General features: G+C 37.9%; 1 protein-coding gene across 9 annotated transcripts in view; it reads left to right on the forward strand.

Moving 5' to 3' along the window:
• CDK17 (cyclin dependent kinase 17) overlaps nt 1–16,319 on the forward strand; it is an 89,225-nt gene extending 72,906 nt beyond the window's left edge. For 8 of the 9 annotated variants that reach the window (XM_062492359.1, XM_062492361.1, XM_062492358.1 and 5 more), the window contains 12 exons: nt 2,142–2,198; nt 4,155–4,269; nt 4,794–4,888; nt 5,531–5,593; nt 8,280–8,403; nt 9,353–9,473; nt 10,015–10,112; nt 10,380–10,485; nt 11,283–11,325; nt 12,184–12,274; nt 12,505–12,582; nt 12,996–16,319. In XM_062492359.1, coding sequence (XP_062348343.1) covers nt 2,142–2,198; nt 4,155–4,269; nt 4,794–4,888; nt 5,531–5,593; nt 8,280–8,403; nt 9,353–9,473; nt 10,015–10,112; nt 10,380–10,485; nt 11,283–11,325; nt 12,184–12,274; nt 12,505–12,582; nt 12,996–13,033 — 1,029 coding nt within the window. In that variant the 3' untranslated portion in view covers nt 13,034–16,319. The remainder of the gene's footprint in view (nt 1–2,141; nt 2,199–4,154; nt 4,270–4,793; nt 4,889–5,530; nt 5,594–8,279; nt 8,404–9,352; nt 9,474–10,014; nt 10,113–10,379; nt 10,486–11,282; nt 11,326–12,183; nt 12,275–12,504; nt 12,583–12,995) is intronic. The other variant, XM_062492366.1, reaches the window with a different exon arrangement.
• Nucleotides 16,320–21,744: the final 5,425 nt, after the last annotated feature.

Raw genomic sequence — 21,744 nt, forward strand, 5'->3', positions numbered from 1 at the left:
GTAAAAAGTACCAGGTGAGGAGTTGTTAAACTTTAGGTTTGTTTTTTTTTCTTTGAAATACAAGGAAAAACCTAGTTTTTAAATAAGTAACTGCATTTTGTGTGTACATGTACAGTATTGTATGCATAGTCATTACCATAAATACTGTGCATCAGTGTTTCTGTGTAAATGCATATTGCAGAAAAAGATGAAGCAGTTAAAAAATATTTTGCTCTAAAAAATAAACTGGTCTTAGTTTGAGGAATTTAAAACTTATTTTTTCTTAGGAGCGATAAGGAACCAAGATGTGATGAAAAAAACATTGTAAAGCAGGTCTTAAAGAATACCTGTCTTCTGTATGTAGGAAATATTGTATGATTTTTTTTTTTAAACAGATTATAAGTCTTAATGAAAAACACGGAGGTTTCTTAGAAATCAGGCTTTTAAATTTCAGACTGGTGGTAGCAAGACCAATGGCTGTGAGTTCTTTAGTATCTCCATTAAACTAAGCAGCCTGTCTTTTTAATTCTATTACCATCTAATACTCACTTCAAGATATGTTTCTTTAACTAGGTCAAAATTCACTTTGGAAACATAACATTTATTTTGCTAACATTGCACCTATATCAGTGGTATGTTTAAAATCTCACTGGTGCTACAACGGTAGCAAAACTCAACTTTGCTTGTATTTTGAGGTAGAGTTTGTCTTTGACAAGCTCCTAAATGTGCATGATACTAAAGTGGCCTTACACAGTTCTAAAACATTTAAGTTCTAGCAGTAGTTTAATAAAGCACAGTTGCTCTTAATGTTATATTAAGGTAATTGTACAGCTGCTGGTTTTTTTTTCCCTGGATAAATCAAATATGTTTGCAGACTAGATCTTACCCTTAGTTCAGATATATTTTCTTACATGTGTTCTGAAAACTAAGCATTAATCAAACTTTTCTTCCCTTCTTATTACATTGTTGTCAAATCTTAGTGCAGTCAACAGTATTTATGTTATGCTGTGTTACCATGAAGTAGTAGAAAACTTTAAAATCCATCAGAATTTTAGGAGCAAATTAGCGTGTGACCTGGATCTGGGTGCTGAAGACAGCTTAGGGTCAAAGGATTGTTCCTTGGAAAGAAACAACCAGTGAAGAGCTGTGTTTGGAAGTAGAAGGAGGGAGTGATGTTGGGGAGAAAACCTGTCACTTTTGTTGCTATGTGTGTTCAGTTGTAAGTAAAGCATAACCCCATGAAGCCTAAATGTGGGGTTTGACAGGGTACAGGCTATATGTGTTTTGTAAATTACTTCAAGAATATCACATGTTTACTTTCAGCATTGTTTACACTGCAGGAGCAATAGGAAGCTTTGATGTAATTCACAGTGGTCTTAGGAGAAAATAATTGTAAGAGATAACAATGTTATATGAGAGTAGCAGTTGATTTGAACAGGAAAAGAGTAATGATCTTACAGTGTTCAAAAATGAATGTGTTACATAAGCAGGCACACCCTTCTGGCTTGCATTGAAGAGCTAAGTTGGTGACAGAAAAAGAGAAGGTGGATAAATAGATCTGAGTAAAAATACACAAAGGTTTGGTGTTAAGAGGTATGAAATGTGAACTGCTGAGACAAAGCTGAAGCCTGCTGAAGAATGATGCTTAGGGATTTTCTTGCTAAAGTTTTAGTCCAAAAGGCATTGAGAAGTCAGAGTGGAAGAGGAAACTTGGAGCTAAGATCTTGAACATAGCAAATAAATAAGGTTACTTTGAAAAAAACAACAGCATGTGGTTATGCTGAGCTAGAGAAAGGATGGACTACTTTGAGATGACTTCTGTGCTTTAAGCTATAACAACCTCAGTAACAGTAATCAGATCAGAAGAATGGAGAATACATAAGTTAGAGGTAGGTTAAAGTGAGGTTTTGGTCTGAGCATAACTCAGCTCTCAGTCCCTCCAGGATACACAGTAGACAGGCCAACAGTCTGAGCACTGAGTTTGGATGCTGGGATGCATTTGTATCACAGTGTGCTAATTTGTTTTGGAAATACTGGAATTGTGCAGTGTTAGTCCAGTATTGTCAGATAATTTTCTGAAATGAAGTTTAGCTTGTTCATTAAATCATGTGAAATGAAGTATGTGGTTTTAGTGATCAATTTGCCATTTCTTTTCATTGCAGTCAGAAATTGGATTTGGAAAAATGGAAACCTATATCAAGTTAGAAAAGCTTGGAGAGGTACGTATAGCTTTCTTTTGGAAGGATGACAATGTCCTATGTAGAATTTTGTCTGAAATTTTCCATATCCGTCAAAATACCTGTTTAATTTACTTTTCAGTAAACCAGGCATATTCATTGTGTGTAACAATGTCAGGACCACACAAAAGTTCATGAATAAATAATAAGCAAAAGAAAAAAAAGCAGGAAAACTGTCATAGGGCTGGGGAAGAGCAAGACTCCATTAGCAAATACGCTGTGACCTTCTGTAGGCTGGCTTTCTTTTTTTTCAGATAGACAAAATCATTCTGTTGTTAACACTGTTTTTGATGGTAACACGAAGTCTGGTGTCCTCTTGCCATGACTTAGGTATTGGAGCACTCATGATGGATTAGAGACCAGTGCTTGCAAGGTACAGGCAATAGCTGTGCATGTTCTGGTAAAGAAGCCTGCACACCTGAGCTGGGCAGCCAGCCAGATGCTACCAAGTGAAGTATGTAACACTTGGAGAGGGCAGCAGCTTTCCCCCTCCAGTCAGCCTCTGATTTCCAGAGAAATAGTGGAATTCAGGAGAGGGGCCAAGTGTCATTTCTGTCCAGTTTGATTGAGGTTGACCAACAGGATCAAAAGGGAGCACTGAAATGGGCTCCAGTGAACATTGTGGAAGGTAGCAGGGGGCTGGTCAGCATCTCTGCTGTGAATATTGCAGTCAGTCCTCCATTTAAAACGTTTTAATTTCCTGTTACCCAGTCTAAGCCTGCCTGACGCAACTTGGAGCCTTTTCCTGTTGTCCCATCACTTGTTACCTGGGAGAAGAGGCTGACACCCAGTTGCTACAGCCTCCTTTCAGGCATTTGTAGACAGCAATAAGATCCCCCTGAACTTCTATTTGTTCAGGCTAAACACCCCCAGCTCCCTCAGCTTCTCCTCCTAGGACTTGTGCTGCAAACCCTTCACCAGCTCCATTACCCTTCCCTGGACACTCCAGCACCTCAATGTCCTTCTTGCAGTGAGGAGCCCAGAACTGGCACAGGATTCGTGGGAGGGTCGCCTCACAAGTGCTGAGTACAGAGGCACAATCACTTCACTGGCCTTGCTGGCCACACTGTTGTTGACACAGGCCTGGGTGCCTCTGGCCTTTTTGGCCACCAGGGCACACGCTGGCTCATGCTCAGCTGCTGTCAGCCAGCACCCCCAGATCCTTTTCCTCGGATCGTCTTCCCAGTCACTCTTCACCAAGCCCATAGCACTGCACGGGGTTGTTGTGACCCAAGTGCAGAACCTGGTGTTTGGTCTTGCTGAACCTCATAAAATTGTCGTCAGCCCATTGATCCAGCCTGGCCAGGTCCCTCTGTAGAGTCATACAGTACTGTAGTGATCTAGGGCAATTTCTGTACCTTTGTTGCTTTTTCATGACATTTGCAGGGATTAGTTTTGCCACTGTTTTCTCAGATTTTTTGTCTTAATTTAATATGCCTCTCTTGTATCTCTTGCTGTCTAAAAATATGTAATGAAGACATCAAGCTATCCAAAAGAGTTACGTATTTTCTTTGAGGTCATAGAAGAGTATGTCTGTACCCTTTGGAAACATAACTGCAGTATAGTGTAGAGATACCCGAGCTAGATATCCACAGTCAGAGGGAGACTTTCAGGAGTGTAAATGATCCCAGCAGTGAACTTAGTGAACTTAATGCTACCTGATCTGACTTCTTTGGTAGCTCTGTGGTACTTAGGTTTCCATGTAATTTTCAGAGCTGTTAGGTGTATGCATCCCTTCTGGCTTCTGTGAGTTCAGTCCTGTGCTTAAAAAAAATACTTCTGTACTGCTACATATGTCAAAAGAATACAGTGTAAAAATTATTCATATCCAAAATGAAACTTATTAGATCCTCGCACAGAAGTTAAAATTTTCTTATTTAACTAATATTTTTATAAAGGAACAACTTGTAAAAATTCCCTTCTTTTTCCATTTTATAGGGTACTTATGCCACAGTTTATAAGGGGAGAAGTAAATTGACAGAGAATCTGGTAGCTCTGAAAGAAATCCGCCTGGAACATGAAGAGGGAGCACCATGCACAGCCATAAGAGAAGGTGGTAACTTTTTTAGTTCTTAGAGTTTCAGATATCTCTGGATTTCTTTTTGACCAAACTACCATCAGTACTTGGAAATACATAGGCTACACAGGACATTAGTAAAATTGCTGTTAGTATTGATGAAGATAATTATAGTCCAGACATATTCAGAGTTTTATTTCAGATTTATTTACTTTATGGAGGGGTAATTGTGATCTCAAATGCAGTATTACAAGTGGATGATTAAATACTGAATTAGACTGCTGTTAGTGAGCACCTTTCAGGGACTCAGAATACACTTTACAGAATTGCTTTTGTCTGAAATGTATCATTTCCAAATACAAGCTTGTTACTCAAGTGTGTGTTTGGTGTTTTGATTAAATACCTTCTTACTAACATGATCTATAGGAGTTTCATGTTCTTAAAAATAGCCTTTTTAATTAAAAACCCCAGATAGTTTATATGCATGATCTTAACTAGAAATTACATTTTCTTCCTCATGTGTTTTGCACTTATTTTGTTCTTCCTGTTCTCTCTTGCAGTGTCATTATTAAAAGATCTGAAACATGCAAATATTGTTACGTTACATGATATTGTGCACACAGACAAGTCTTTGACTCTTGTTTTTGAATACCTGGTAAGTGCTTAAACAATTAGTGAGCTTCACATTTAATGTATTGTTTCTAAGAAACAGAAACACAACAAAATTCTGTACTCTTCTATAAAATACTGGGACTGTTTGAGTTTTCTCCTGCATTTAGTCATTCAGCAAAAATTAAAACCGTGTATTCAGTTTTTAAATTGCTGTAAATTAGTAAATGCTGTTGTGATCATTTCAAAGTTTCATTAATAGCAGGTAGTGGTGGTCTGCCTGATCAAACTGTCTACTTGTTCCAAAATCATTACTTGTATGAAATGGTAATCACGCTGTTGTTTCAATTATGTTTTTATGTTTCTGTGATATTTTTCTGTTGTGACATAGCTGGCTTTAAATGCAATTGGAGAATATACCAATTCTATAATATATTGTGCCTCACACAGATGGAAGAGAAAGCAATGGCAAATAATGTTGCCTGAGACAGTGAAACTTGCTGAAAAAAGGGAATTTCTGTCCTCTGGAAAACCAGGGGTATTTATGTCCAGGCTTTTGGGGTTTTTATCATTTAATATCTTTTGCAGAAATCCCACTTTTTGATTAATCATTTCAGTTCCAGCAATAAGTAATGTTCATGTAATTTGTTAGTCACAATTTTACTGAGCCATGATGATGTTTTGGTAGGACAAGGACCTGAAGCAGTACATGGATGACTGTGGTAACATCATGAGTATGCACAATGTAAAGGTGAGTGTTTTTAGTGGCCTTCCAGCTTTGTCCTAAGAATTTTAGAGAACTTAATAATCAGGAGCTACATGGTTTAGCCTCTTTGAAAATAAAATAAAGGAACTTAACTTCCTTTTTGGCTTGACTTAGCTGTATTTGACATCAGATGTTGTCTTTGTTTTAAGTGTTTAAAATAGTGAAAAGAGGAGATTGTATAACTTCATGTGTTTTCATTCTGTTTGAAGTTACATATCTAAAATTTTAAAGTTCCTAAGAAATAATAGTACATTCGTAACTCTTTTGAATTCTTGCCCTTCCATTACTTTATACTCATTTACTAAGCCTGTAGTTTGATATATCATCGAATTTATATATGGACACTGAGGGAAATGTAGCCTCAATCACTAATGTGTGTTTGAGTGCCACTGCCTACCTACAAGTAAGAAATGAAAAATATGTATTTAAGAAGGAGTGTTTTTCATCTTTCCATGAGTCAGAAAATGGAAATAAAATTTTCCTTAGGGCCTAATTTGCTTTTTCTCTTACCTATAGTTGTGACCAGGTGGGGTGACTCAGTTTCCAGTCTGGCCTGCTGAAACTAAGTCAGGGTCAGGTGTTATTTCTCTTGTAGAAAGCAGACTTTTATTTGTAAAACTGGCAAAACTCTTAGTGTTCTCTAATACTTAGGGCTTTAGATACAAGCCAAGCAGAATACAGTACTGTGGTGAAATGAGTGAAACAATTTGGCACTCAGGCTTGATATTGATTACTGTTTGGTGAGCTTTCCCTTTCATTCAGTTGTCACATTACTGTAGGTATCTCCAGGGAAAGACATCTGGCCATAACCTACTCTGGTGCTTCCTCTGAGAGTCTGCAAAGGGAAATTCATTAATTTGTTTCTACTTCAGAGAGACAACCAAAAATCATAATTACGTTTGTGTTTTTAATTATCTGAAAGTTAATAAGCAGTGCTTTAAGCTTAAAAAAAAAAAAGGGAAAGCTGCAAGTGGGAACCTGACTCTGTTTATAGTAAGTGCAGTTAGTGAACAAGCCAGAATCTGTTTGTGGTAATCTGAGCTAAGCAGAGGAATTGCTTTTCCTTGTTTGCCTATGGTTTAAGCTATGCTCAAAGAGCAAGTTTATCTGGTCAGTCCCTCTGGCACTGGGAAACTAGAACAGCTGCTCAGCTGCGGTAGCTGTAGGTGCTTACCTTATAACAGCTTGGGGTTGAGTCATCATTAACATTTGAGAGACCTCCCTGACATCACTTCCTCACATTCCTCAGCTAATTTTAGATTTTTGTGTTTTGACAAAATGAAGATCTGTGTAATCTCTGCAGGTATTAGTGTTCTAACCAAAATTTTGTGCTAATACGTGGCATCCTGTGTGTTGCCAAAAGGATCCCTGCCAACTATGATGATGCAGCTTCAAAATTTCTGTAATCTGCTTTGCATTCTTGACTAATCCTTGCAGTCCCAGTGTACATTAGAGAGGGCCATTGACTTCTATTGAATTCCTACTAATAAAGTTTGGGACTGACTACCCCTGCGACAGTGTGGGCCTGAGTAGATGGAACAAGACTTGTTGCTTCTCATTCTGCTCTTCAGGAAGGAAAGCAAAGAGAAAGAAATCAATCCCAATTCCTGTTTTCCTAGCACAGATGAATCCCATGTCAGTGCACTGAGAGCAGATGGATGTAACTACACCTGCTGTGCATTTGTCCAGTTTATGAAAAAGAACTTGGTGATGTCACTTGGTGCAAAAATAAACTGATGTATCAGAATATGGTCATATAAAAACATTCTAGTGTTTTTCCTCAGAGGTCCTGTTACATGATGACTTTGTCACATTGCTTTCTGTAGTGCTTTTTTGTGTGTTTGATTATCTGTGCTGAGTAGTACTGCTGTGTGCTAAATGCCAGCAATGGCTGCCCAAAAGTCCCGTGTTCGACCCTTCATACATACAGAAACTGCAAAATATTAGTTCTTAATGCAGTGATACATTAAACTTGCTTGGCTGCCCACTGCTAAACCTTTCTTTGCCCCATACTACTTTTTATCTATATGTGTGCGGCATTGATATGCATGACTGAAGTTGTTTGCTTGGCTTGCTATTCCAAAGGATTAAAATAAACCTCTGTGTGTCAAGGTGAGAGGATGAATGTAAATACCAGAGGCAGTTGGTCTGCTTTAATAATCCTCATTTGCCTATTTCTCCATCCTCCCTAAGCTTCTGAACCTCCATGTATTTTTCCAGTAGCATGCCAAGACGTTCTTTACATAGTTCAGCACAGTTGGATAGAAATGCTGCTGAGCTGCATTTCCAGAAGGGACTCTGTGGCAGACAGGAGCTTGAGTATATAGTCAGAGACAGTTATCTTTAAAGACATTAGTGTGGGGAACAGTAGTGGTAAATGCTTACTTTAAAAATAAACAGCCCTGTGTTTCTCTTCAGTTAAACAGAACAAATTGCTCTTTAAAGTCTTTGTTGTAAAGTATGGTGTTAAAGCACTGCATTAGCATGAAAGGGTTTTAAATCTTTGAACAATAATGATGATGTCCAGAATTTGCTCATAAGGAGAGTAACTCACTTTTTAGAGAAGTAATTTTGTCCTGCTTGCAGTACTTAACTCTCCAGTGCCCAACTAGTCATACAGTCTGTAGATAACGGTTTTTTGTCTAATTTATATAAATGCTCTCTTCTGTAGCTATTTTTGTACCAGATTCTTCGTGGTTTGGCGTACTGTCACAGGAGAAAGGTGTTACATCGAGATTTGAAGCCACAAAATCTACTAATTAATGAGAAAGGAGAACTGAAGCTTGCAGACTTCGGTATGGCCTGAAATTACTCTGTAACAAATAATTTTTTCTCTCAGCAAAGGAAAATAATTTTTCCTTAAAAATGATTACACTGGGTCTATAGTGAATTTGGATGTTCTCAAATGGAAAATGAAAGCCTTTTACAGGGTATAAGTAATCAGTGTCATACCTCCATAGGTAACACTGTCACTCCACTTGGAATTTGAAAGTAGTCTTACAGCTTCCTGTGAAATTAATGCTTGGTCAGATCCTAAAGGTGGAGCTCACATTGTTTCTCCTAACACTCCACAGTCATTCTAAAGCAGGGTAACCATGACAGGAGAGAGGAAGAGTTTGTTCATGTGCTAAATTGTAGGGTGTTGTACTGTCACACTACATTCCTTGGGATTTACAATAGAGTGGGGCATCCACATTTTCCTTATACCTTCTGTATCTGGAAGATCCTTTGACAGTTATGCTCTGTGCCTCTCATTTTACCCCTTCTGTGTGAATGAAAGTTGGTCAGAAGATTGCATCTAACATGATAGACCTGAATTCTATTGAATATAATGCTGACAAATTGACAGTGTTAGGATGGAAAAACGCTGCTGATCCAACACTGTTTGGTTTGTTTTCACCATTTAGTTAATTGTTTGTTGCCTTCTGCCTTTTGCAATGTAATTTTCCAGAAACAGTGCAGAAGGTTTTCACAGCAGGGAGGTGTCATATCAATCTAATGCTATACTGATTTAATGAAATTTACAGAATTAGTCCAGGTTTTGGTCTGTTTACTTTTCTTCTGTGCTTAGATGAGATTGCCATAAATACTAAAAGGCAATAGAAGTCTCTTTATTGGGACCTTAAATAACATTAAGAGATGGTATTTAGAAAGTATAATAAGGTCCTAAAAATAGTTTGTCAATTTTACACAAAAAGGATTTCAGCAAGCTGTACATGACTCTTCATTTCCCTTTTTATCAAGGATTGGCAAGAGCGAAGTCTGTTCCTACAAAGACTTACTCCAATGAAGTTGTCACATTATGGTACAGACCACCTGATGTTCTCCTTGGATCTTCAGAGTATTCAACTCAAATTGACATGTGGTTTGTATAGCTTCAAATTTTGATTCAAAATTCAAATTTTGGTTCTGAGTCAAGTTGAGAAAATGTCAACTTTGCTGTTAAGTAGTAACATCAAAATACTCAGCCTTTGAATTTTTGTAGGCTACAACTGAGTTAGATTTTTTGGGAAAGGATTGGTAGACTGGGAAGATGCTATGAAAGATGCTACTCTCTGAAAATGCAGAGTACTTTTTTATTGCTCAGAGTAAGCAAGCTCTAGGCCCACAGTTTTTAGGGAAAAAAACAAACCACCTTCTCCTAATGACAGGGTAATGTGGTATTTTACCATGAGCTTTAATAAAATTGATTAACTCAGTATCTGAAGGAGGAGGATATCGTATAGCTATGACACAGGTTTTGTTTAGTCTTTGATAGCTCTTCTGTTGCTACACATATTTCTAAATATTTTAATAGTAGTGTGTGGCTAGTCATTTGTTTTAACTGAAGAGAAATCCCAGAAGTCTTTACAAGCTGGAATTACAAGATTATTTCTGCTTTACTTTTTTTCTCTGTCTTTCTAAAGGGGCGTCGGATGCATATTTTTTGAAATGGCATCAGGAAGGCCTCTTTTTCCTGGTTCGACTGTTGAAGATGAACTACATTTAATTTTCAGACTTCTTGGTAAATGGATACTTTTTGTTATGTTAATGTTAATGTACAGTGTTTGTATGAGAACTGTAGATCTTTATCTCAGAACATTATTATATATTGCATTGTAATCAAGGTTATGAAAAATGATTTCAGCTGAATGTACAGCTGATTTTGCACAACATAGGCTTGTTGATTTTTTTTCCCCTTTCTCCTTTAAATTACAGGATTAAATGCTTTTTATGTCCAAGTTGTTTGTTTACATTTTTAAGTCAAGTTTGTAACTGCTTCTAAATGCAGGAACTCCATGTCAAGAAACATGGCCAGGCATTTCTTCCAGTGATGAATTTAGAAACTACAACTTTCCTAAGTATAAACCACAACCTCTCATCAACCATGCACCAAGGTACTTTGTGTTTTTTTTAATAGAAAATACGCATCCCCATGGCTTTGCATATTCCTTAAGTGGGAGTGCATTTCCAAGTACAATCTATTGCTGAATGGTGTAAAACTATTCATCAGCTGTGCTGTTGTGGGCAGATGATAATGCAAAGCAGAAACTTGGTACTGGGTGATCACTTCCTCTAATATCATTCTAGGTACCACAGCTCCTTAATGACCTGTGGAACAATAAACTCCAATTAGTAATGTTTCCGTAGTAGGAGAATTCACACAGCATTTCCTAAAGAACACAGATTCTCTTCTGGTTATGTACTGGACCCAGGCCATTTGTTAAAATGGCCAGGTCTCCTTGAGCTGTTTCTTGTAATCATTTTAAAACCATAGTGAGGAAGATGAAGGGTCTGTGCAGTTATTATAAATAAACTTAATAACAAAGACATTTGTTGTCTACCTTGAAGAAGATGATTTAACATTGTATCCCTCTAGTAATTGAGTAGTATTCATCTTAAAAGAAATAATTTTAAAAATTCAAATAAATGATCCAGGTCAACCTAGTAAGTGACAGTCCTAACGAAGGATTTGTGTGTCGCCAGTGCTTTCCAAATAGTCTTCTTCTGAGATATTAGGACTCATGTAGTCACATTAACATCATAATTAATGTTGTTTAGGTGAAAGCATTTCCATGTTTAGATACAATTTTCAGGTTTGATATAATTTAATTAAGTCAGTTCCTCTGCAGTTATACTTCCATAAATACAATTCAATAACTGTTTTAATTTTTAAAAATGTTTTTATTTTTAGGCTAGACACCGAAGGAATTGAATTGATAGCGAAGTTCCTTCAAGTAAGATGTGTTTTGTGGCTTTACTTTATAAAAGTGCAAGTTTTGAGTTTTAATATATTACATACAAAATGTATTAGAAGCCAGAGTATTTAGCTCTGTCACAAAGTGGAATGTGTAGCTGAGTCTGTAGTGGCTAACAGATGTGAGAAGAAGCCAGTGTAGTGTGAAAATTAAAAAACTGATGCTTTTTTTTTGTCCCCCAGAACTGATTTCTTCTCTGACTACCTTTTGTAAAAATAGCATTATTCTGTTAGCCGTGACAAAACTAAATCTCTTGTGAAATACAGTTTTAAACCAGAACTTATAAATACAAATGCTAAATTTCTTTAATGATAAATTGAGTTTAATACTAGAGAAGGCATTACTAAGGAGTAATATTACTCCTTGATGTTGCAACTGTATTCAAAAGCTGAAGTGGTATGTTGGTTTAATCTTTCAATCTGTATTAAGAACGAGCTTGAAGCAAGATAGAAGAGCAACTTCTGCATCTTTGAGTAGATGCAGCACTGTAACTTGCATGCAGCTTTTTAAATGTCTGCATCCTTGCCCAGAATTGCACAGATGCCAAGCAGGAGATACCTAATTATTGCACCACCTATAAACAAATGTTAGGTGTAGTTTTGACCTGCATCCCTTTGCAGAAGTTAGTTTTACTATTTTAGCAATCTTGTTACATGTTGGCAGTACTGATTTTGATAAACCATTATATAGTCATGTGTGAAATGAAAATAATGAAAAAGTGTCCTACTGAATTATGGGAAATGTTGAGCAGATAGAACTCTTTCTCCCTTTGAAATCACTTGATGCAAAGAGATTTTTAATGGACACCAACACGCTTGTATGCTTTTATATTAATAGTATGAATCAAAGAAGAGAATTTCAGCAGAAGAGGCCATGAAACATGCGTACTTCAGAAGTCTTGGAACAAGAATACACACTCTGCCTGAAAGTAAGAGGAGTAGTAAAGTAGCAGAGTATTGTTAAGATAGTGTGTTAAAGCTAAGTACGTTGTGTAAGGAAAAGCTCTAATGTATTAGAGAAGTCTGATATCTAGTGGCTTGAATATTTGTGAATTGGAAACATTTTTTTAGTCTAACCTAATAATTAAGAATATAATTTTGATCAGGGAAACATACTTTTACATCTGTATCTGAATTAATTTCTTTTTTTGCATTTCAGGTGTTTCAATATTCAGTCTAAAAGAGATTCAATTGCAAAAAGACCCTGGCTTTCGAAATTCCACTTACCCAGAGACCGGTATGGAAAGCTTTATATTTTCTCATGCTTGCTAAAAGAATGCTATGCCAGAGGCATTTGGAATTGAAAAATGCTTCGTTAAATTGGTTTGTGTGAATATACTGAAAAAAAAAAATCATAATGATTTACTGACATTCCGATAGACACATATAAGCTAAGGGCACAGAAAGATGTGAATTTTACTAGGAATGGCCTGTGAAGGTGAGAACATTTTTGGAGTTTCAGACCAGTACTGTACTGGAGTGAGTGGTGGTGAAGTGAAAAACCAATGCCGTGGGTGCAGTTAAAAGATTCTGATGGTGATGGAAGCACAAGGGGCATTGCCTGGAAGTAGGACGAAGATTTGGATAATAACTCAATACTCCATTGTGCAAATGCTTCCGTTTCTTACCATGGTCCATGTTGTGTTGCAGGACATGGGAAGAACAGAAGGCAGAGCATGCTTTTCTAAAGGGGGCAGTGCAGAATCAAGCCCAAGCCTATCCTGTTGATCAAGGACTTGGATCCGAAGGCAGTGCTTTCTGTTGGTGGACTTGGAATCGCAGTTTGTCTACACTGTCCTCTTAACAGTGGAGTCTTTTTATTTCCAACCTGCAAATTATGTTTTTTATATTTGTTGTCACAGTGTGACAATTTTTTGTACAGTTGGTTTTAAGGTCTCCTCTGCCACTAGAGCCAGTAGGTTACAGCTGTTGATGTAACTGTAGCTGCAATTTTTGTGCAGGACTGAGAAACACAGTGCATTATTTATTGCGGAATCATTGCTGCTAAATAACTACTGTCTGTATAGTTAACACAACAGTTCCATGCCTGAAGAAGTTGCAATGGCTTTATAATATGTGAATGCATCTGTTTCTCTTGATAAAATGTTCTACTGCTGCGGGGTTTTTTTTGTTTTTCTTAAACTGCAGTGTTTCCTGGAATGTAAACATAGCTTTGCTTGGCTATAGGTGAGCCATCTTTAATGCTCTAAGTTCTTGGCACTTAATTCCTTATTTAACATTGGAAGTATGTGTTGAAATAGTTGAAAAATTGTAATGCATATTATGTTTTTGAAAAGCACATGGTGTGAAGGTTGATTCAAACAAGTGAAAAAGTAACTTTGATTTGCTCTCAGATCCTATGTTAGTTATTGATAAATTAGAGCATGGAGGCTGGATGTTTTGTCAGGCTTACTCCAGCATAACATATTTGCACATTGTTGTGCATATGGGGCCTGCAGAAACAAAAACTTTTTTACCTTGTTTTTAACAACTTAGAAATACAAATAGCAAAAAGATAATTCATATATGTCGGACCCTGGCTTACTTTTCATTACAGAGGAACAGGACAACTAATTACAAGCATGGGAATAATGTCACACTTTTCCCACCTTGTTGCTTTCCCATTTGTGCATTATTCACTTGAAATCAACTGGAAAGATGCAAGTTTGTACTTGAGAAGAACTCACTATGCTACAGAGCTTTTACAGTGGGAACTTAGAGAGTTTTTCAGATCTTAGATGTTACCTGTTTTCCAGAGATAGTAAACATATTACTGCTATGCTTATGCATCTCAGTGAGTATCATAAGTACACCCTTGGTGATGGTTACAGTATTTTTAAGCATTTGTGTTCACCTTTATGAACCTATTTGTTTAGTGCATCTTACAGAGACTGTAAATCTTTATTGGTATATTTTGAAATGGTCATGTAAATCTTTGGCTGGTATATCATGAAAATAGTCATAGGTAACTTAATTTTTCCTGACATTCACTGTAAAACGTTCAGGGGTCCTACCATTTCTGTTCAGGAAATCTTGTAGTTTATTGTTATTTAACAGTATTAAGTGAATTTTTGTATATTTCATTTTAACTTTATTTGTGAATAGTGATTGTGGCATGTTTGGGGGTGTTTTATTAATATTTCATTGATACTAGTAAATTTGAATTGGGATTTTTTTTTAATTTTATTTTCTGGAGGAGAGAAGCTCAGTGTAACGGTGACTATTGGACCACTACTGCTTTTCAGCATTTGTAAACCGGTTTTATGTTAAATCTTGTAGACCTAACAAACTGCTGTTATTTCTAACTGACCGACCTGTATTAATATTGTACTTTTGAAAGTATAAATATTACGTGGAATTCTTTGGTTTTGTTTTGAAATTTATAATAACAAAAGCCCTGCGTTGTTAAAAATACAGACTAAGTGAACTTGCGGTTCTTGGGGCGTTGTTGGCAGCGTTTAGTGAGGTCCGTGTGTTGTGGGAGCCCCCAGGGAGACCTTTGGCCGCTCCTTTAGTTCCTTCAGTGCAGAGGCAGTGGCAGTGGCAGTGGCAGTGGCTGAAGCTGCTCAGGACCCTCTCAGCAGCATGGTCCAGTCTCACTGCTGGTGAGCCAGCCCTGGTGTCACACAGCCTGGGAGCCGAACGTGAGCCTCGGACACGCGCGGGGCTCCCCTGATCCCAGCGCGAGCGCTGCGGGTGTGGCAGAGGCACAGTTGGCACTGATGAAAAACCTTGTCCTGAAATAGTTGTTCTATATATTTTTATAGTTGCTATGGAGCTGATCTAGATTTTATACCGATGAACTTTGTAGGAAATACGTTGTAGACGTGACAGTGTTGAAGAAAGAAGTGTCAAAAAAACATCTGTTTTTTACAGAAGTAGTGAAGATAGACTAAATGTTCGCTGTGGATAAATGTGGGATTTAGCATTTCTAGAACAGTAATACTTTACAGGTCATATAAGAACGAGTAATAATATGACTCTAATGAGTAAAGGACTTAAAGGTTTACCTGGTAAAATGAAGTGCATTAATAAACTTAGAAAGGGATCAGCCTCACCTAACAAAAGGATGTTCCATTTTAAGTAGGAATTCAGCTTTCTTGTTACAGACTAAAAGATCTTCCATAAAATTGAAGCAGTCTGTTTATAAAGAAATTTTTTCTAAGGACCTACAAGTGAATCTGTGTTCTTCATGAGAAGGTAGCTTTTAAGAACTTATTTAAGAAACCTGGCATCTGTTGTCAAGCTAGTTTGGGGGTTTTTTTTAATTGTCCATTACTGAAATTCCTGCATCAGCAGAGACAAGTTTTGTGGCAGTTGCCTGTTTGGGGCAGTAGTCAGCAAGTCTGAAGTTGCTGGGCATCTCTGACATTCTTTCCGTGGAATTCTCTGTCTGCCTCCTGTCTGGCAGAGTCAGGTACTAGGGTCTTGGTTTTGCTGTCCCCAAGAATTGTAGGAGTGTTGGCCTTTTGGGGAGAACACCTCAAGTGCATCAAAAACCAAGCAGAGAGTTGCTAAAAATTGATGACTTTCAGTGTTTGGTGTGGCCACCTTTGCTTGATGATCAGTTACTGAGAAATGGCCTACATGTCGTGGCTGATTTTAGGTAGTTATTTTTAGAAGATACCTGGTGTGTCCCACCTAGCCCAGAGTAGAGCTGGCAAGGTGTGGATGTAGGTGTTTGTCAGAGTCAGGTGGGCTGGAAGCCAGGACAGAGACAGGTGCTGGTGATGTGGTTGCATTCACGTGCAGGTGAAGGTTGAAGGGGAGAGAGGGTGGGTGAAGGATGGGGATTGACAGGACAGGGTGGGAGATGGAAGGGGCAAACCAACAGCTCAGCAATGCTCTAGTGGAACGTGCATCTCAACATGGCTGTGTTATTTTTGTGCTGCTTTACCCACAGCATTAAGTAGCCAGAGTGTATCCCTGAATTGGACAATAAAAGTTAAAAATAAACAACTATTAAAGAATCAACATACTTGGTATTTGCAAATCATTTGAAAAACTGCAAGGTAGCGTTCTTTGGGCTGCTTGCTTGTTGTTTGTGCATGAGTTTTTCAGTGTAATAAAGGTACATGGTTTCTGTTCTGCAATGTTAAAGTGGAATTAAGGTTAAGAATACATTTCGTTATTGAGGACAAAATATCTGGAAGGTATGTTGTAAATATCCACAGGCTTAAGTATCATAAACCCAGGAAATACTCGGAATTAAGGTCAGACTTTAAAGAAATCCAAACAAATCAGGGTATGGAAATAGAGAGCTGCAGCACATGGTGACACTGAATAGAATCCAGAACTTACCTTATCTGTGACATGATCATTTTTTCTGGTTACTGATGAGCAAGAGTTGAAGTAATTCATGCACATTTCAGTACCTTATTTACCTTCAGAAATTTTTGCTTTGAAACAAATGTAACATCTCTATGAAATGCCTTAATTTTGGGAAGGAACTTGAATGCTTACTTTATGCAGTTTGGAGGTTTTTATTTTTTCAGAGGCTGGGCTGTTAAAGTTTTAATGCTCTTATTTGGCCTTTGTGTACATCCGTGTATGTCACCAGTATCTGTCTCATACCAATTTAGGAGATTGGCAAGGTAACAAGTGCAATTATGAAACATCAAGGAAGTATATGGAGCAGTTGGAATATTATAGGTAAGCTCTGACTTTACAGGTGGAATGATTGTGAAAAGTATGTAAGGTACATGGACTTTGCAGTTTCTGCCATGCACCTTCTTTCATCTGTGGAGTTTAGCTGCACAGAAATCATAGTCCCATTCTCAGCCATAGTGGGAACCTGTTTTCAGAACTGGGAGTAGAGTTCAGATACTCTAGACTGGTTTTTTTAACCTCTTGTATGTGGCTCTCACTGGGCAGCACCTCACTAACTAGCTGAGTAACATTGATTTCAGTGGACAACATGAAAAATTTCTGATTATTTTTGCATGTTTTCTAAAATCTCTTAACTCATTTAAATTCTGTAACTTTTGAGCAAACTGCAGCTGTGAATGCACACATAGACATGTGCTACTATGGTAAATAACTGCTTAATTTATTGTGCTGGCTGCACCCTTAGAGAAAGGTCTGCTCACTTGAGAAACAGGCCTGCCTGAGTGCATCACTTCCATGGTTCTCCTAATGAAATACGAGTCTTACTTGGTTCAGATGCCCTGCCTTGAAATACATTTTTCCCCAGAGAGCTATTATGTTTCTTCATTTGTTGCAGTGGGATCTTTCTGCTGATGGAAGTACTATGACTGTGGATTGTAAACCAGGGAAAATACTCTTCCCTGTCTCTGCTCCAACATGCTCCTGTAGAGCACCTCCCTCCAGGCCTTGCATGGTACCCTATGCACTGTCACCTTTTTCACACCCTGAGCTTGTTTTTTCAAAGACTGTTTTTATCTTTCTTCACTGTCTTACTTGATTTGCAGGAGGGGGTGGCTGGCCTGGATCCATGTTAGGAATAATTAAGTTTACATTTATGCATTTGCACTTCTTGCAGAGTGAATGTGAGCTGATGGGAATCCTTCACAAAAGAACTCCAGCATATCCTAGAATCCTCTCTTCTAGGGTGCTTGCTTCAAATACCAGCCACTACCTGAGGCAGGCCATGATGCTGATTGCTCCAGAGTCCTTGCTTGAGGTTCATTCTGCTTTTTTCATTTAAATAAATGCATACTGCTTCTCACTCGTGCTGTCAGTCTCTTTGCCCTCAAGAAATAGGTTTGTACTCCATCCGTGCAGAGCACTCACGCATTAATTGGTAAGAGCAGTTAGAGTTTGAGGCTAAAACGGATTTTAAAAGTTGTCATTTTCTGATTACTTTGGAGGGTTATGCTTAAATCTGCGGCCTGTGTTTGTTTATCCTACAGGACATACAGTCTGAAGATCAGAAGGGAATAGCTGTGCCCTTACATAAAAGACTACCTGTACTTACTGTGCCTTTTCTAAATTCACTTGGGTATCATGATGGCTTCTGACGATGTTTCCTGTAGGCAGGAGATCACATGGACTTTTATTGCAGAGGGTTGTTCTGTTAAAATTAACCCTGTAGTCTTCTTTGAAAGGACCACCTCCCCTTTAAACAGAAACCTCAGTGCTTCATGTCTTCATAGGTATTTGCAGACAGGTAAGTGCCTGTCTGATGAGACCAGTTTTAGTCAGACAAATCATCCTTTCTTGACATCATGGATGCGTGTCAGGTCTTTTGTTATAGTTTATCACCTATCACTGTTTTCCCCACCTTGGAAGTTTTCTTTAGAACTGAAGCTGCTTACCTGTGCCAGGGCCAAAGGTGTGCACAAGCTCTTGGCAAAGCTCCCCTGTAACTGTGGCCCTTCTGGGTAATACTTGCTTTCCTGAAGAAACAAGGTACAGGTAAACCAAACATACCCTAATTGTGCACCCAGCCTATATAGTAACTGGGAATTTCTTGTGTATTTCTGAAGCATGAATAAAGTGAAAATCTTGTAATAAATCCCCCAAGTATGATCGAACTGCAGTTACTACCAAGAATACTGAAAAGAGAGTAACTCCAATTTTGTTCCCCAGGATTGTTGGCTTGGAGCTGTTCATGCCAGAGAAATATTGACACTTCCACAATATATATTTAAAAACATTTATTTTCTTTTTCTCTACAGTTAAAAAGATACCTGCTAATAAAATTCAGATTACCAGTAGAATATTTTCTTCAGAGCTTAAGGCATAATAGTCTAGTGTTTCATAGAAGTGTTATACTTCAGAGGCTGGACTTTATTTGTCTAAATACTTCCCAATAGCAAAAATATTTGTTCCACATTATTGACGGATTTAGAAGGCAGATTTTGACAGCCTATTTTTTTTTTTTTTACTGAAAAGTCAACTAGCAGATGATGTGTTCTCTTCCTGGTTTTATTCTTTCAGAGGTGAGAAGACAGAACTTCTTCCCACTTTGTCTTCCATTGTTTTATTGGATTCTCTCAGATCCTCTCCAGTAATTTCTTCAAATAGGATTTTGTCCCAGAATTGTTGTTTTCTGCTATCTTTTTAAAAAGTCAAAAGTCATTTAAGGACTGGAGGGTGGGAGGGAAGCTGTGGGTGTGTTGAGCCTTTTGAGAAGAAAAAACATGCCTTATTAATAGTAAAACCTTGGAAGAAATAAAATCGTGGGAATCTGGGTACTTCTAAGAATCTCTTCTCTGTCACACACCCCCTCCTCTAATGGTCAACTGGTATTTTGCAGTGTAATATTCCATACTGGTATGTTTTCATCTTTTAAACTCACAGTGAGAAACACCATCTCGATGCCAGGTTCTCAGCTACAGTAGTACATACAAGACTCTGCTTCTGTTATGCTTTATAGCTGTAAGTAGCTTTTCGTGGGTTTTTAAAAATGAGGCAGGAGCCAGCTCTCCAGTGTAAATAATTGCCTCTCTGTAACCTGTGGAAAAATATTCCATGTACCTGAGAGGAATGTGTTGGAAGAGAAATGTTCAGTCTGCAAGCCCTTGTGGTTTATCTCCACTAACCTTGTCAGTCCCATCAGGTACACACTGTCCTTTCTTCCAACCTATTCTGATTTTACTTTGCATAAACTTTGCATTCACTCATAAATTTTGCGTAGGTTCATCTTCTCTTTTTGACTCCGTGGGGTGGCACAACTTGAGCTCTTGAAATGTTGAGTCAAGAAAATGATGTCCCAAGTGCTTCATTTGTTCTCCTCATGTCTGGCATTCAATTGCTGTTTTTATCAGCTGGTACTTACATGGCTACAGCAGGTTTTTATCACTGCAAGTGGAACTGAGAAGTAGTTTTTGATTGTGCAACCCAGAAGGCTGAGGAAAACTCCTGCTGTCTTTTGTCAACCACCTCTGCCCCAAAAATGGCTTTTCAACATCAGAACTGCAATAATAAGATGTTTATTTAGCACCTTTCAGGTTGAAGGATCCAAAAGCACTTTACAAATAACTACACACATCATCACTGAAATGCATCCAAACAGAAAATCGGCAGACAACTCACTGCATACATTTCAAAAAGAACGGACCGTGGCCAGCTGCTTGGCCAGAAAGCAAAGTTGAGGTTCAAATGACCTGTCACAAACAGGGATTGGATTTGGGGTCGGCTTTTAAGGTCTCATTTGAAAAACCGACACAGTAAAGCTGCATTCAAGCCAATTTAGCCACCTCAGGAAACTGAAAATTTGCATCAGCCCTGCCAGGATTAGAGTCTGTGGTGCCAGGGAGTCTGGCCTAATCCTAACCTGACATTTAGATGACTAAACCATCCCCTCAAGGTAGAGGACATAACCAGTAAGTTCAAGCTGCAAGTATATAGTAACACAGTGCTGTTTTTTCATCCAGAATTCAGCTGTTTATACATAAACACCACACATGTACAGTCTCTGCCTCCTTGCAAGCACCAGGCATCAGTTTACAGACCTGTAGCTTTTCCAGCTTTGGGGGAAGGGGAAATGTGACCTTCAGAGCTTGAGTAGCTACAATAGTCTTTCCAGGGAAGTAGTAGAAGGCACTTGGCACAGCTGAACAAAGCACCTGGAAATTGTTGGGAATGATCCTCATTCCCTGGGAGGACAGAGATTACCTGCACTCTTTCCAGCTGTAATTTTGACAGTTCATAAGAAGTATAGGCCAAATAAATTCTGAGCAATGTCTCCTTTTCTACAGAAGTACTCTCAAACGTCTCATGAACATAGACAGCCCTGTTCCTCCCTGTTGCAACTTGACAGAAGAACTTGGGCGTAAACGTGTAAATGTGGCTTTGTTACTCCAAACTACATCTCCTGGTTGTAACATGGATTAAATTTTCCACTTCGGCAAAGAAAAATTATAAGGCTATTTTTATACAATTTGAAAGCACTTAATACAAAGGTATATCAATACACTGCATCATATGGCCTATTTGTGGAGAAAATACTGAAATACTACCATAGGGCTGTTCAATACTAGTTTTTTTCTTTCAACTTTTTATCTTAATACTAAAAAATATATAAATCATTTACATGACTTTATGCAAAAGAAGGCACAGCCGGTTATAGTTTACACAAGCGCAATGCATAATATGCAGGAAAAGGGATTAAAAAGAAGCTTCACATCCCTATTAGATACATTGTTATGATCCATTGAGAAAAGGACTTCATCAACAACAGAAGTGTTCAACACTTGAGAGCTATGATATAAAAAATTATAATTCATTTAATGCATAACAGATTTATATATACTTTTATATATAAACACTGTTGGAAAATGCTAACATAATAAAAGTAGATTATCCATGTAATGAAAAGTGCAAACCAAAGTAATAAAGGGTTTCACAATGTCCTTCTCATGACACAGGAAAAACTAGCCCATAGGAATGAAGTGTTAAATCCACCAACACATCCTTTGTGGGGTGAGGCATC

The sequence above is a fragment of the Cinclus cinclus genome, chromosome 4 (genome assembly GCF_963662255.1).
Source record: "Cinclus cinclus chromosome 4, bCinCin1.1, whole genome shotgun sequence".
In the NCBI taxonomy this organism is placed as follows: domain Eukaryota; kingdom Metazoa; phylum Chordata; class Aves; order Passeriformes; family Cinclidae; genus Cinclus; species Cinclus cinclus.